At 38.6% G+C, this 14008-nt stretch overlaps 1 protein-coding gene across 1 annotated transcript in view; it reads left to right on the top strand.

Annotated features, from left to right (window-relative positions):
* The window catches only part of GABBR2 (gamma-aminobutyric acid (GABA) B receptor, 2), a 480368-nt gene that overhangs the window by 90044 nt on the left and 376316 nt on the right, over positions 1-14008 (top strand). The window contains exon 2 of the mRNA XM_009885919.1: positions 114-251. Coding sequence (XP_009884221.1) covers positions 114-251 — 138 coding nt within the window. The remainder of the gene's footprint in view (positions 1-113; positions 252-14008) is intronic.

The following is a 14008-nucleotide window of genomic DNA, read 5'->3' as shown; positions in this document are numbered from 1 at the left end:
CAGCAATGCAACTCCTGATTTTTTATTTATTATTTTTTCCTGCCCAGTAGTTTATTTCTTAGTTAGTTATGTTATTTGTGATGTTGAATATTGCTTTTTTTTTTTTTTTCCAGTGTGACAATGCAAAAGGACTCAAAGCCTTCTATGATGCAATAAAATATGGACCTAATCATCTGATGGTTTTCGGTGGCGTATGTGCAACAGTTACTTCTATCATTGCTGAATCTCTAAAGGGATGGAATTTGGTGCAGGTAAGGCATGGAATGGAATATATTCAAGTGATGACTATCATGTATCTCTGTATCATTTTTTTAAATTTAGAAACTTAGTATTTGATGCTTTTCGAGCTTAACATTTTGTGTAATTAGTATATCCCAGTTTTGAAGGTCAGTGAAGTTAAGTGTAAAGAAGAACAGTTACTTTTATGTAGTACTAGATTTTAAGGCTTGGCATTGTGCTCAAAATGCTTCTCGGTATGGGGCAGCAGTCATGTGTCTCAGTAGATTAATTATATAAAGTTAATTTAATGTATCTCAAAAAACAACCTAAATGAAATGAAGTTCAGTCATGGTAGGTGAGCAAATCTAGGACTTATCCAAAGTTAGAGGAAACAACTCATCAGGCTTTAAATTATGGTACACTGGGGTCTTTACTTGGTCTCTACTCAGTCATAATGCAATAATTCCTATTGACTTTAAATGTGTTGGAAGTGCATAAATTTTAACTGGTAACTGGGTACGTATCTCAGTATTTGACTCACAAAGCATGCTTATTCCCAGCTGTTCTTCTTTCTGAGTTTCTCAAAGGTCAGGTTTGTGGAAAGGTTCCCTCTGCTGAGGAATCAGAATTTATTAATGCTAATCTTTAAAATGCATCTGATAACAGCATGATTTTCTTCATTTCTTCAGTCATCTGTCCAGTGATGATCTTTGGACTGATGGCTGTTCATGCAAGGTAGCCAGCTAGTTTTGCTTTTCAGATGTGGAAATGCCCTGGCTTCCTACTCAATACCCATATTGCCCATCGTTTTTTATCAAAATAAACAAAACATACTACAGCAAAATAAAAAAATAATAATATTTAACAATTACCTGAGGTTTCAGTTACGAACAGACTCCTCTTTTCCACCTGGGATACTCACTGAGATTAGTGCAGAATGAACAAATGAGGGATAATTAAGTTTGTGAAGAAGATGATGATCAGAGTACAAATGGGAAAATCTTAGGAGGATAATTAAAGTAGCTTGTTAACTGTGTTTGCAACGCTTGTCATATCAGATCTTTTTTTTTCCTTATGCTTCAGGATTTTTTCTGATGTGAAAAACATCAGTTCTCCTATGGAAACAAAATAATAGTGTGTCTCTGGGGAGAACGGAGAAAGCAACAGAAAGCTTGAAACTATCATTTTACTCTTTCTCTTAAAAATGGCTTAGTCCATGGCCTATAATGAAGTATTTGGCTGGAGCTCTGTTTTTTTTGAATTTGTAGCATGGAACTTCCAGATGATGTCAGATATTTTAGGGAGTTGGGAGTTGGATTTCATTGTGCTAAATCCTTTTCATTTGCAGTCAAGTTCTACCTGCTAAAGTCTGAAAATCAGTTTGTTAATGAAGTTGCTCAGACAGTAAGGAAGGGCAATTAGAAAGCTTCTATATGCTTTTAAATGCCTGAATTTGTCAATATATGTGTTAACTTATAGAATGATATGAAGCATTGCTACCAGACAGCGCCCGTTTCTTTGTATTTAACCACTACAGCTGTGACTCAGCCTTAAAAATTATTAATGATATCAGTACATCGAGGGATTCTCTGCTGCTTGGGCTTAGTATCCTGCAGGCACTAGATAAATCCTCACATGGCATAACTCCACTTCGTGTCAGGTTTTTAGATATTGATTGACTGAATGGTGAAAGAACACAAATGACAGTGTGGCTGGGAAGTGTGGCGAGCCTTAGCGGATGGTATAGCAGCAACGGCAACAGTCTAAATACAGTTTGTGAAAGTGTTATGTCATACAGTGACAGCAATATGTGTATCTGCAAATCAGGAGACGTAGCATGTATAGGATAGTGGGGAAACAGAGTAGAAATCCTTCCACTCCTCAGGATCCACTGTCATAAGCGTCTTTGATTAAAAGCGTAACTTGAAGGAAGAGATAAAAATCTGTAGTTCTTGGAAGCAGAGCAATAATATTCAGCCTGATAAAATACAAGACTGTCCTCCCTCAAAACTTGAAACTTCACCTCAAGGAATCACAGCAAACTCACATAGTTATATGAATTTGTGATCATGATGAAGTCATTTTATGTTGCAGTCAAAAAGAGAGAAAACAGCAAATAGACAAAAACTAACCTGACATTGTACTATTGAATAGAGGATTTACATTTGGATGTCTGTCTCCATCACTCAGTCCCTATACAGGGGTCATAAAAAGAGAGCTCTTACCCCTAGCAGGAATAATTGATTTGATTTACACAGTTGTCATGTGGTTGAGCAAAGTGATGACTGTTTTCCATGCAAGAGAAATGCAGGATGATACTGAGAGTACTGTGAGGAATAGGGAAGAAAAGGAGAGTAACAGAATATAACACTGAAAAATTAGTTTCCTTGTCAAATCCATTCTGAGTCTGGCTGCCTGCAAAGCTTTTCTAAGAGCCTTTTAGGCCCGAATTCCAAGTTTCTGGGTGACCGCTTTTCCTCTGTTTGGAGGAATTTTTCTTTTCTGCCTGTTCCCTATTCTCTAAGTAAAAAGTCCCTCAAACCAAACAACGAAATAAAAAGTAGAGTACGAATGTGCTGGAAATTATCATGTTTCATTTGCTACTCAGGCAACATTATAGTAGTGATGAGAGGGGGGAAAAATGAAATCAATTTTTGCAAGGCAGTTTCAGTCTCTACTCTCCTTACCGTATGCAGTTGGTAACGATACTGTCTTTTTGACTTAACTGGTTAATCCAAGTCACTGATGGCCTGCAAAAATGTGAAATAGGGAAGACTATCAGAGGTTGAGAAGAGTCTCAGTCTGAAGGTGACTTGCCTTATTTCTGTACCATAACTTAACAGAGGGTACTTTTCCTCCCTCATCTTGGCAAATTTTGATTTACTTATGATGAGCCACTGAAAGGGAGATTCTGTTCTCAATTGGCTGCTTTCAGCTGCTGGCTGATTTAATTATCTCTTACTGTAACAAAATTAATGATTTTTTTTTTTTTTTTTTTTAATGGAGCATTTTGTATCTGTGGAAAGAGCAAGTTGGTTTAGTCTGCAAACACTCATGTCATCCCTAAGGATTTTCACTGAAGTATGCCAGGTGACACAACCTGCAAACTGTTTTCTGAACACACGTTCTCAGTAGGACAGATGCAGACACCCATTCCTTAGATTCTCAAGTGAAAAGCTTCCCTGGGAGTAATCTCTGTGTGCCAGCAGTCCTCTCTTTGTTGAGTGACAGTCTGAGCATGGGCTGGAGGCTGCACATGTGGCTTTGTTCTCCAGTCTGTGGTGTGGAATTATTTTGAACCTTTGGTGTGTTGGTTAAAAAGTGTCAATAATATACTGTGCATCTGACAGCGGGTCATAAAGGCATGAAGGTATAATACTGGGAAGTGGCTGTGCTGTAGGGGGAATATTTCAGTGTCAGATTCTTCCAGATTTGTCTTACCCCCATTCCCTTTCAATGTGTATTCAAGAAGAATCATTACTAGTATCTACAATATATTGCAAAAGACCAGTTATATATTTTTATTTAGTACACTGATGCATTCTTGCTAGCATCTGGATAGTGCAAAACCGAGGAGACGGTTTGCAGTTCAGTCTTTCCTTTCTATTTCAGAACATCCATCAACTATTTACTTCTCCATCTGAATTTGTTACAGTGGCAGAAGCATCTAATTTGTATAGATTGTGGTTTCTCGTATTTTCTGTTCTCATCTCTTGCTTTTCCCGATTGCCATATTAACATAAAAATTTAACCAGGATGAGGATTTTGATCAAACTGGTCGTGTCTCTTAATTTGTGGAACTCTTTCTCCATTTTGGAGATTTGTCTTTTTCTTTCATTGTGGATTTTACATTATCTTACAGCCTGTTCATTTACAATTTCCTTTAACTCTGGAAATAAGCCTCTGCCAGAAACAAAGTATAAATGTTAGTGCTTCCCTGGAATATCCTCTGTTTCTATGTATTTCATATAATCTAGTCATAACTGCAGGCTTCTAGGCAAGTAACTGATAGGGGTGATCCAGCGATTAGATCGTAATGACATTCAAAACAGAGAAACCTTGTTTTGAATTTGGCATCTCATGTTGGAAAGTTTTCTAAGATAATTATAGGTACCCTAATCATGATGTATTACTCGCTTTGTGGGCATATAAATATAGGGCAATTTCACGTGTTAGAAAGTGGAAACTCCTGTAGTTCTCCAGCTTGTGTAGTTGAGTGTTAAAGAGTCTACCCTGAGATTTGTTTTATTATCCCAGTGATCCATAGGTATTCAAGATCCCATCTCTGAATTACCAGAAAGACTGCTGGTGTTCAAGAAAATCAGTGATGTTTCTAGCCTTTCATTTCCTTTTGAAACAAGGCTGGTGTGATTGCATTGTCAGCTCCTCCTAATAATTTCTCACCGCTGGCCAATTGCAACCGAATTTTAACAAAGGATTTGCCAAAGATTATTAGCTTCTATACATTTCTGTGGAAATGAGCTGCTGAGGAGGGGGATCCAGATGAACGAAGGAGAGGCTGCAGCGTGACCACAGAGAACTTCGAGCCAGCTATGACATGTGGGGCTCCTTGTCCAGCTGCTGTATATGGGAAGGGGACTGACTGCATTGAGAAAAGAGTTAAAAAAGCAGCAGAAAGAAAGTTGAGAAAATGCAGAGGAGGGGTGAAGTCCAGAAGGACATGAAGTGGGAGCTGAGGTGTGTGTTTGTGTATACAAAGAAGCCTAGGATACATGTATCTATACGAAACTGGGCTTTATTAGCTGGCTCTGTTACTCATCAAAATTCATGTTAATACAAAATTTCACAGCTATGTGCAGGTTATAACTGATGTTTTTTAACACCTAAGTAAAGCAAGTCATCACAGAGATTTCTATACTGGCCACTGAGTCAAATTTCTTCCTGTTAATATCTGAATTTTCTAAATCCTTATGCTTGTTACCCAGACCTCTGACACAGGCACATCAACATTTGATAAAAAATGCGTGTTGGTTTATTGTGGTGTGGGTGGGTTTTTTGTCTTTTTTTTTTTTTTAACATTCCTTGTCAAGTTTGTTCCAGTACAGTGAGTTTGTGCTACTTTTTCCTTCACTGCACAATTTCCATGTATTATTAGTTTGAGCAATGAAAAGGGCATTTAAACTAGTCTTTGGCTAAGAAGATTAGCTGCTTCTATCTATGAGATGCAGGCGGTCCCACTGGAACAGGCCTTTCTCCCACTCGAATGTGACCCATTGCACCACTAGAGTCTTCAGCTTCTTGGCCCACAATTCACCATCATCATCTTTTTTCTTTATTTTTTCCATTACCCTTTGCTTTCCTATTTTATCTCCTGGGATTGGAGGGATTTTACAGACTTTCTGTACTTGTGTTGTACTTTTAATAGGCAAAGTGTGTGAGGGGAAACACCTCTTGAGGTCTTATTATTTAAGGTGCAAACCTGATGACATTCTGGACTGGCTTTTGGGAGTTAGCTGAGCATGTAAGGAAGTTTTGCTCACTTCACCGTAGGAATGCCCAGGGAGCTCCTGAACAGGAAGAAAACACAGCAGGACTGACCTTCAGGCAGAATTTCATGTGAAGTCTCTCCTCATTTGAGAGAAGCTCTGGTGAATTTGCAGGGATACAGACCTTTTAGTTCTGCAAATACTCCCCTTGATACAAACTGCCAGCAGGAGCTCTGCTGTTATTGATGTGGCCCTCCTGAAGCTCTGTGGCTGCTGCTGGGGAAGAAAATGCATGGGGAGTTGAAACAGAGCAGCGGTACCATGCCTCCTAATTAGACCGTGTCTCTCTGTGTGGGGACGGATGCATACATGCACAATGTAGAGCAGACTTAGACATGGAAAGTTAGTTCTATATTCACCCTTAAACTTAGACAAATGAATGTTGCAATGCACCAGGGGAGACTAGTCTAGGGCAGAAGAATGAATTTAGTGGTAGAAGTTCTTTCATAGTGATGAAAACGCTCACCCTGATTCCCAGTGCATTATTTTAGTTGTACCCCAGGGGAGACATTAGCATTACATTGCTGTTAATAGCAGAAATTTGGTCCACAAAGTTTAAATTGAAAATTTCAGAGAATGTCCAGGCTAAGCTATGGGAAGAAATGCACATCCTGTATTCCAAATGCACTGCAAAATTTAGTAGGACCTTCCTTTTCTCTTCTTTCTGCCTTCTGCTTAAATGTATGAAATTGATTTATAGTGAGACGAGTTGGCTTAACCCAGCTTTCCCTTGGTTTGAAATTGGCTTCTATCCAGTATTCACTTTATTTAAATATGATTAGCTGTTCTTTTTCATCTTGTTTGTCTTGTATTTCTACTGTTGGAGAAAACAGCAAGCTGCAGTATACACGCTAGTTTTTGCCTTTGATCTAACGTCAGCAAGTTCAGTTCATTACATAAAGTGTGAATAAAGGTATTTTAATACGGCTCTAGAGTTAGGTCAAAGCTGTTGAAGTTTGAACCTGCATATTTATTCTAACGATGATTTGCGTGTTCTGACAGAAAAAATAATCTTTTTTTTAATTATTTTTGTTGTTCTTAGCTGTTTTTCCATAATCACTTATTCACTTCTGTTTAGTGTTGGATCAATAATATGGAATGAATGAGTGATGGTCTAGGGAACAGACCCAGACTGGAAAGGCAAGGGTGTCACTTTCCCTTGCAGCATGCTTTGGGTTTGGGAAAACATATTTAATTCTGAACAAATGCTTATACTTCTCCCTTGAATCTGAAGGGTCTCTTGAAGAAAAATAGAATACATAAAAACAAACAAACCCCCCAAACCCAAACAAAAACAAAAAATCCCCAAACTCATAGCATAACATACAAGTATTGATGTTTTTCCAAACACAGAGCCTTGAGTTTTAACTCTAGCACAGTTTATTGGTGAGGGTTAAGGTATTTACAATATCCATCTCAATTTATTATTAGAATAAATAATGGCTCTATGTTTGGGGATTTGGGGGTTTGGTTTGGTTGTTTGGTTTTGGTTTGTGCCCCTCTTTTGGTATTTTCTGAAAAAGAAGGCTGAAGTCTTTTCTTGTGTGGCTTTTGCAGCCTCTCAGCTAGGGTAGACCTGCCAGGTAGAATCTTATTTGGTTCCTAAAATGTTTCGGTATTGCACCTTGCAGCTATTGCTGCAGCTTCCTTCACTGCTACAAAAGGTTGTAGCATGTCCCCTCAAACTAGTTTACTGTTATTTGCTGCTGCTTCTTCTACAGATGGTTTTGAGAAGTAGATGGGCAGCTTTGGTTGCCATCTCTTCCTTCTCTCTTCCTCCCTGTCCTGATACGATAGATTTAAGGTTTGCTTCTTTGGGAAATCACTTGTAGTTTGGCATCTTCACTGCGCTGAAGGAGGAGGATTGTGATATACACTGATTTTTATTTTTTTTTTCTTTTCTCAGATTTGAGATATTATTTTTTTTATGACATGTTTTCTAGTACCCTGTCTGACGTGTGTTTTCTGTATGGTCCAACCCACTGGACAGTAGTGCTGCTAAATTTCCTTCTAGCCCATAGCTGGTCAGAGTGTCTCCTCTTGACTTCCTCTGGGAGATGTCATGCAATCCATGGGGATATACCTGTGTGACATGAACACCCCATTAATGATAAACTTTGATTCTATTCACAGCTCTGCCAGCCCAAAGAATCATCCTTTGGTTCTTTAATCCCATTACTTTCATGACTCTGTGACCCACAAACCTGGCTTGAAGTGTCCCATTGTTAGGTGGGAATATTATTACAGTTTCTGGGCAATTGCAGCACTGAATTTTGAGCTCCTGTTTGCATTTTTCCCTGTGCCTGACTTTACACAAATCTTGTTTTTATGTGTTTTTATTTGAAAGCTAGCTCAGGGAAATCAGATGCTAATTGGTTGCCCATCTGTATATGATTTTTCTCCTTTAAAGGTTATTGATCGAAAGCTGCACTGAAAATATGATAACTTTGTCACTTCTTGTCTGGTTCTCGGCAATTGTTATTAATTTACTTCAACATGTTCAGATTATTGTATTGTATTTCTGTGACTATTGAAACATTTCAGATATCCTAGAAAGTTGGTTTCAAGCTTCTTTTGCCACCAGTTCCCCAAGTATCATCCTTCTGATTATTTTCACCATACCTATAATTTCTGTGAAGCTGGAGTTGGTTATTTTGGTGTGCTGTTTGCCAGAGTGACTGCTTTAATTTGTTTCTGAAAGGCAGCATTGAGTGTGTTGTACAAGACCAGCTTGGTGGCCTGTTTCTCAGCATCCACCTTGGAAAGCCCTAGGATTGTTTTCTCTCCAGTCCCTTTGACCAGCCTCGATTGGGTGGCCCTATATGAGGTTAAAAGCACCCTCTGCCATAGCTGCTGCCGTCCTTGGAATGTACAAACGTGGCCACAGTAAGAAGGTAAATACAACTAAGTCAAGGTAAAATTGGTGCGATTAAAATTTGTTGCTTCATACTATTACTCTCACAATCTTAAATCCAGTTCTTCCTTTCATTCTCTCTTAATGTGATGTTTTTCTTCATGTTGCTGTCCTATTATAGGACAAGGAAATCTTTCTTATATGGTAAATTAACCTGCTTCCACCCGAATGCAGTTGTGGCAGCAGTTACTTAATTACTTATTTTGAGGGATAGCATAATTCATACAAATTCAGCAACAGCAGCTCCTGGGCATAGATTGAAGAACGAACTCATAAACCAAGCAGTTGCAAAAAGAAAACACCTTGACATAATTCTAAAATGGAAATAAAATATTTATTGGCCTTTTAAACCAGAAAAAGCTTAATTACGCTCCATTGAAGAAGTAATACATTGCTGATGCGTTTATAGAAAAGTAAGCGCTGAAGTACAAATCCTCATGTAATGGCAGCTTTTCTAAGGGCCTGATTTTCAAGTGCACTGTAGTGTTCTTGGTATGTGATTCATCTACTGTTACAATCAGTACGGCATCCGTCTTCATTCTTGGCATTCTCAGTTCTCCATACCTCTAGAGCAGTTCCTGGGGACTTGTAGATCTTGTTGCACGCTTTCTCAAGGAATCAGTTAAGTGTTAACACAATTGGAGAAAAATAAGGCCTATAAAACAAGGTATAGTTATGTTTTAATTGAACTTAAAGTGTCTTTTAATTGCACTTGAAGTGAACTTTTCTGTCAGGGAAAATAGATATGATCACTGTAGCTTTAGAGCCTCCAGGAAAAGCACTAATAAATGCATACAAAATTGCTGCTGAAACAATCTTTAGTTCGAGTAAGAAGGTTTGGTCCAAGGAACATATTGCACAGTTCTTAAGCATAGGCTTCTAATGAGGCATTTCCTTTTCCTTCTTGTCACGTTCAAGACTTATAGCTATACAAAGCTCAAGTAACTAAGTCTAAACATTTTTTTTATTATTATTTTTTAAACTGAAAAATAGTTCCACAATTGCACCTTTCCAGTCTTTGAGAATCTCTTCTTTGCTCTCTGTATTGTAATTCCTAACTGTAGTTGCAAATCCAGATATACTTTGATTTCTTGTCTTGCCATGGTTTCATTCATTTTTAGGAGGTGAGTAGCTTGAAATGTTGGTTAATGAACCAACAAACTCCCAAACTGGATCTACTATTCTGTTTAAGAACATCTGTAGTTGCAAGGAAAGGATCGGTTCTGGGAAAGTAGGATAGACTTGCAGCATTGATAATAATGTTTTGGGTTTTTTTTGCTATAAAGACACACTCATGCCAAAGAAATTATTTTTCTAATGGCCCTTGTTTAATTTAAACAATCAGTCCAAAGATTTGCTTAGGTAAGCAGACTTTTATTGATTGTCTTTTGAAGGCTCTGAATGCTACTGAGAAGAGCAGAGTGACTGAGCAAGCAATAGAGAAGATCAGTATTATGTTTAGCTCTTACTAACAAAATGAAAATTAAATAATAAAAGCAGGTACAGACACTAAGGTGTGGATTCTCTCTGGTGTGTACCTACATATATATGTATACACAGACATATATATATATATTTAGAATTATCTAAAACTGTCTTCAGTCTTTTTTATGGCTCAGTCTCTTGCTGATGGGGCACTGTTATGTTTCAGACACATGTAGTTGCGTTCTCTTACATTGCATCAGGATTAATTCTCATTCAGAAACGTGGCTGACGTGCGTAGGTGGGTGCTTCATAAGCAGTCTGCTATGAAATTTTTTCCTGTGACTTTTTGCTCTCTGATTGTTTTTGCCCTTCACCTGCCTTGCATTATTCTGCTTGCTTATGAGAAGTTAAAAAATACCTGATTTGCAAATCTGAAAAAGAAGAACAGATCAGAATAGCTTCCTGTTATATAAAGATCCTGTCGTTATTTGTGGCTATTGATACAGGAGGTCAGAATTATAGATTATGGAGAGTAATCAGACCAGTTTAGAAAAAAATTGGCTACAAAGACAGAACTTTAAGGAGCAATTTTTACCTAGCAAATTTCATGCAATTTTTTCAAATCCTTGTGTCTCAGCTACTAAAATTCAGTAACGTTACAGTTGCTGATAATACTTAATGATGTTAACATTAATGTTGATAATGAGTTATTTGAGTAGTCAGTGTGAAAACTCTTGTGACCAATGTGATTTTGTCCTTGCTTTTGGGAGTCTTTCTGACGATGTGATAAACTCCTGTCTTTATGCTCGTTTTGGCGTGGGAAGAAGAGAGAAAATGCAGAAAATTGTTCCTTTTATGTTTCCTTTTTTAGAGCAAAGGGCAGAAAGTTGCAACTATGGGGCCCCGAGTTTCATGGCTTGACACATCCACCTCTATTGATCAACACCTCAGGCTACTTTTTTTGCAGCTATAATTATCATAGAGTCACCTTATGCATAAACTGTACTCAAGGTTGCATGAGGGATATCCTCAGTTATAACACAAATCTTCCCTCATAACAAATGTACTTGTGCTGGCTTGACTTGTCTCCTATTTGCTGCCTAATGGCTAGACCACAGCAAGAGATTTGTCATTCCGCTACTTATGTTGCCTTAAAAGAAGGTAAAGAAGGTGGTGATTTTTGTTGGTGTGGTTTTTTGGTTTGTTTTTTTTTTTTTTTTTCCCCCAATTTAAATCATTAAAAGAGAAGGCAACAGAAGTGAGTAATAATCTTTGTACAAATAATTCTATGGTTTGCTCTTTCTGTTAGCCTCATCCTTGACTTTTCATTTTCCTGTTGCCACAAGCAGTGCTAGGAGAACTCACAAGGCAACATGTTGCCAATTAGTCATAGCTTGCAGACTGCTTGTTTGAACAGTAGACATTTATTTTTATGTCCAGAAGTCCACATTTATTACTGCAGATGAACCAACAGGGGGTAGTTTCATAGTTAGTTCAATGGTCTAACTGGTTATGTGAACCAGGAAAATGAAACTTTAAATGTTGTTGCCCAATATTCCACTGTTTTACAGACAGATTATTATAGTATTATAATCACCTTGGAAAGACAGCTTGTGTCTCCAGTCACAAATTAATTCACACAGAAAATGACATTCATAGCGTACTTGTAAAGGGAAGTGGGCACTCTGCAGTAAATCGGAGAATAAGTGGATTGAGAGCACTACTTTGGAAGTCTTAGCAGTCTGTCCAGAGACTATAATAAATCCTACCTGAATGTGTTCCCCAAAAGCTGAATTTGTAAGATGTATGGTCCCAGAAAGCAAACCTCACCCTTAAGTGTAACATTAATGCCTCAGCTCGCTAGACAAATAATGAATGTGGACCACGTGCATTCCTCAGAGTTTCAGAATTGTCTATGTATGAAATGAGTTTTGGTAACCCCACTGTCTGAGGATACTTCGAGGACCAGTCCCAGCATTCATCTCATAAAGTTGTCATCAGACTTTACACTTGATCCTGTGCTGCTTCAGAGTGTAAATGTCTGTCATTCTTCATTGTCTTCTCGGTAGTCAACCACAAGGGCCTCCATGGCATACTTGCTTCTGTCAGGAGGGCTCCGGTACCAGCTAATACTGCTTGTGAGTTTGCCAGTATTTGAGACTGCAATTTCTACAGTCATTATTAAAAAAATCAGGAGGAAGTTCAAAACAAATGTAACTTTTCTGAATTGTTGTCAAGATTACTGGGGCCAATATAATGATTTCTGGGTTTGTAGCTCCTTTGCTTTTGGCCTTTGAGGGAGGCAATTCTGCCTTGCCACAAAACATCAAATGTGCAGTGAACTGTCTCAAATGGTCCTAGCGCAGTGCTCACCCTGGTGGAATTAATGTTTATGGATTGGAAGTGGTACTGTCGCAGCTTCTTGTTTGGTGATTACTGATATAACTATGCTCTGTGTGAGTACCTGCGTCACTGAAGAGAGGGATGGGTTCCCACTTCTCTTTGGGTGCTCTAACCAGTATTTTTATGGAATAGTAAGCATACCCACCTTTCAAATTTACCTGAAAACAGAAGAGTGAAAAAGAATGAAGTGTATGCGTTTTCAGAGTGTGCTTTGGTCCCCACGAGCATGGAGTTACAAAGCCTGCTGCCCAAGCCCTGCCGAGGGTGGGATTTCAGATGCACTCCTCTGCTTGGAATGGCTCATTGCTCTAGCTCTAACCACTTCCATGGCCAGCACGCCTGATGTGTTTGAGTCCCATCCTAAGGCACTTAACTCTCCCTGTCTGCTGTACAGCAAGCTTCAGAGCCTAACTTTGTATTCCATTACTCTGAAAAACCATTGATGTTCTCAGAGCATGTGTGTTTACCAGGTATTTCTGAAATTGTGTCTGTCTTTCATCTTACTGCAACTGCTCGCTATGTTTAATCACCATATATAAAATTGCAGTTCTAATTTTAACATCACAATTGGCTGCTGTGGAAGTGGCTGTAATGAACAAAATGAAAAGTTATTAGCCAAATCCTTTTTCCTGCTCTGCAATCTAATAGTTATCAGGAGAAATCTCTTCAAAGTTGTTAAAACAACTTTATGGGATTGGTACAGAGGAAGTTATATGCCTATACTGAGGTTTTGAGCCAGTATTATACATTGAAGACCAACACACTGATTGAAAAATAAATAAATAAATAAATCATGGACATTCTGCCTGATTTTAGGAATGCCTAAATGTATAAGGCAGCTCCCTTTTTGTCTCAGATGGCACGAATTTGCTTTTGTGCATCCTATCTAGACTTGCTGTAGTCAATGCTGGATGCTGTCACTTAGCAGCAGAAATAGACCTTAATGAAATATACTGGTTTTCTTTAAGATGTTTCCAGTGGATAAGGTAGTAAAGGAGATGATGCTGCTTATGGCTTTTAAAATGATACAGTCAGAACACTTGCCCAGAAATTTGAAGGTTTATAGTTCTTCCCTAAGACAATCAAAATCACACCTGGTTGCCATAACCAGTAGGTTACTGAGTTGTTGTCCATCACATGCTCTGTTTTTCTGGTCACACGAACCCTTTAAATACTTTGCTGTGCAGTGGGGCACCACTGACATGAGGTAGGAGAAGACTGCACAGGATAGTCAGCACCCTGAGCTTAGGATGATGGTAAAGACAGCTCCAGAGCCTCAAGATGAGGGTGACACTCCGTCTACGCTTCCTTTCTCCTGGACAAGACTTACACCATTGTAGCGTCTCTAAAATATGAGTGCTCCTACGCCCTGGCAGTGAGTGTGTCTAGATAAAAATAATGAACTGCAGCCAACTGCTTGGGCAGAAGAGGTATCAGTGCTCTCCTTCAGCCTGTGATGTGCATGGATGGATGTAGGGATCTGCTACCTTGACTGATGTGCCTGGTCTTTGCAGACAGAGGGATTTGGCACTAACCATTA

The sequence above is a fragment of the Charadrius vociferus genome, unplaced genomic scaffold (genome assembly GCF_000708025.1).
Source record: "Charadrius vociferus isolate BGI_N301 unplaced genomic scaffold, ASM70802v2 scaffold195, whole genome shotgun sequence".
NCBI lineage: Eukaryota > Metazoa > Chordata > Aves > Charadriiformes > Charadriidae > Charadrius > Charadrius vociferus.
This window is presented reverse-complemented; position numbering and strand designations above follow the sequence as displayed.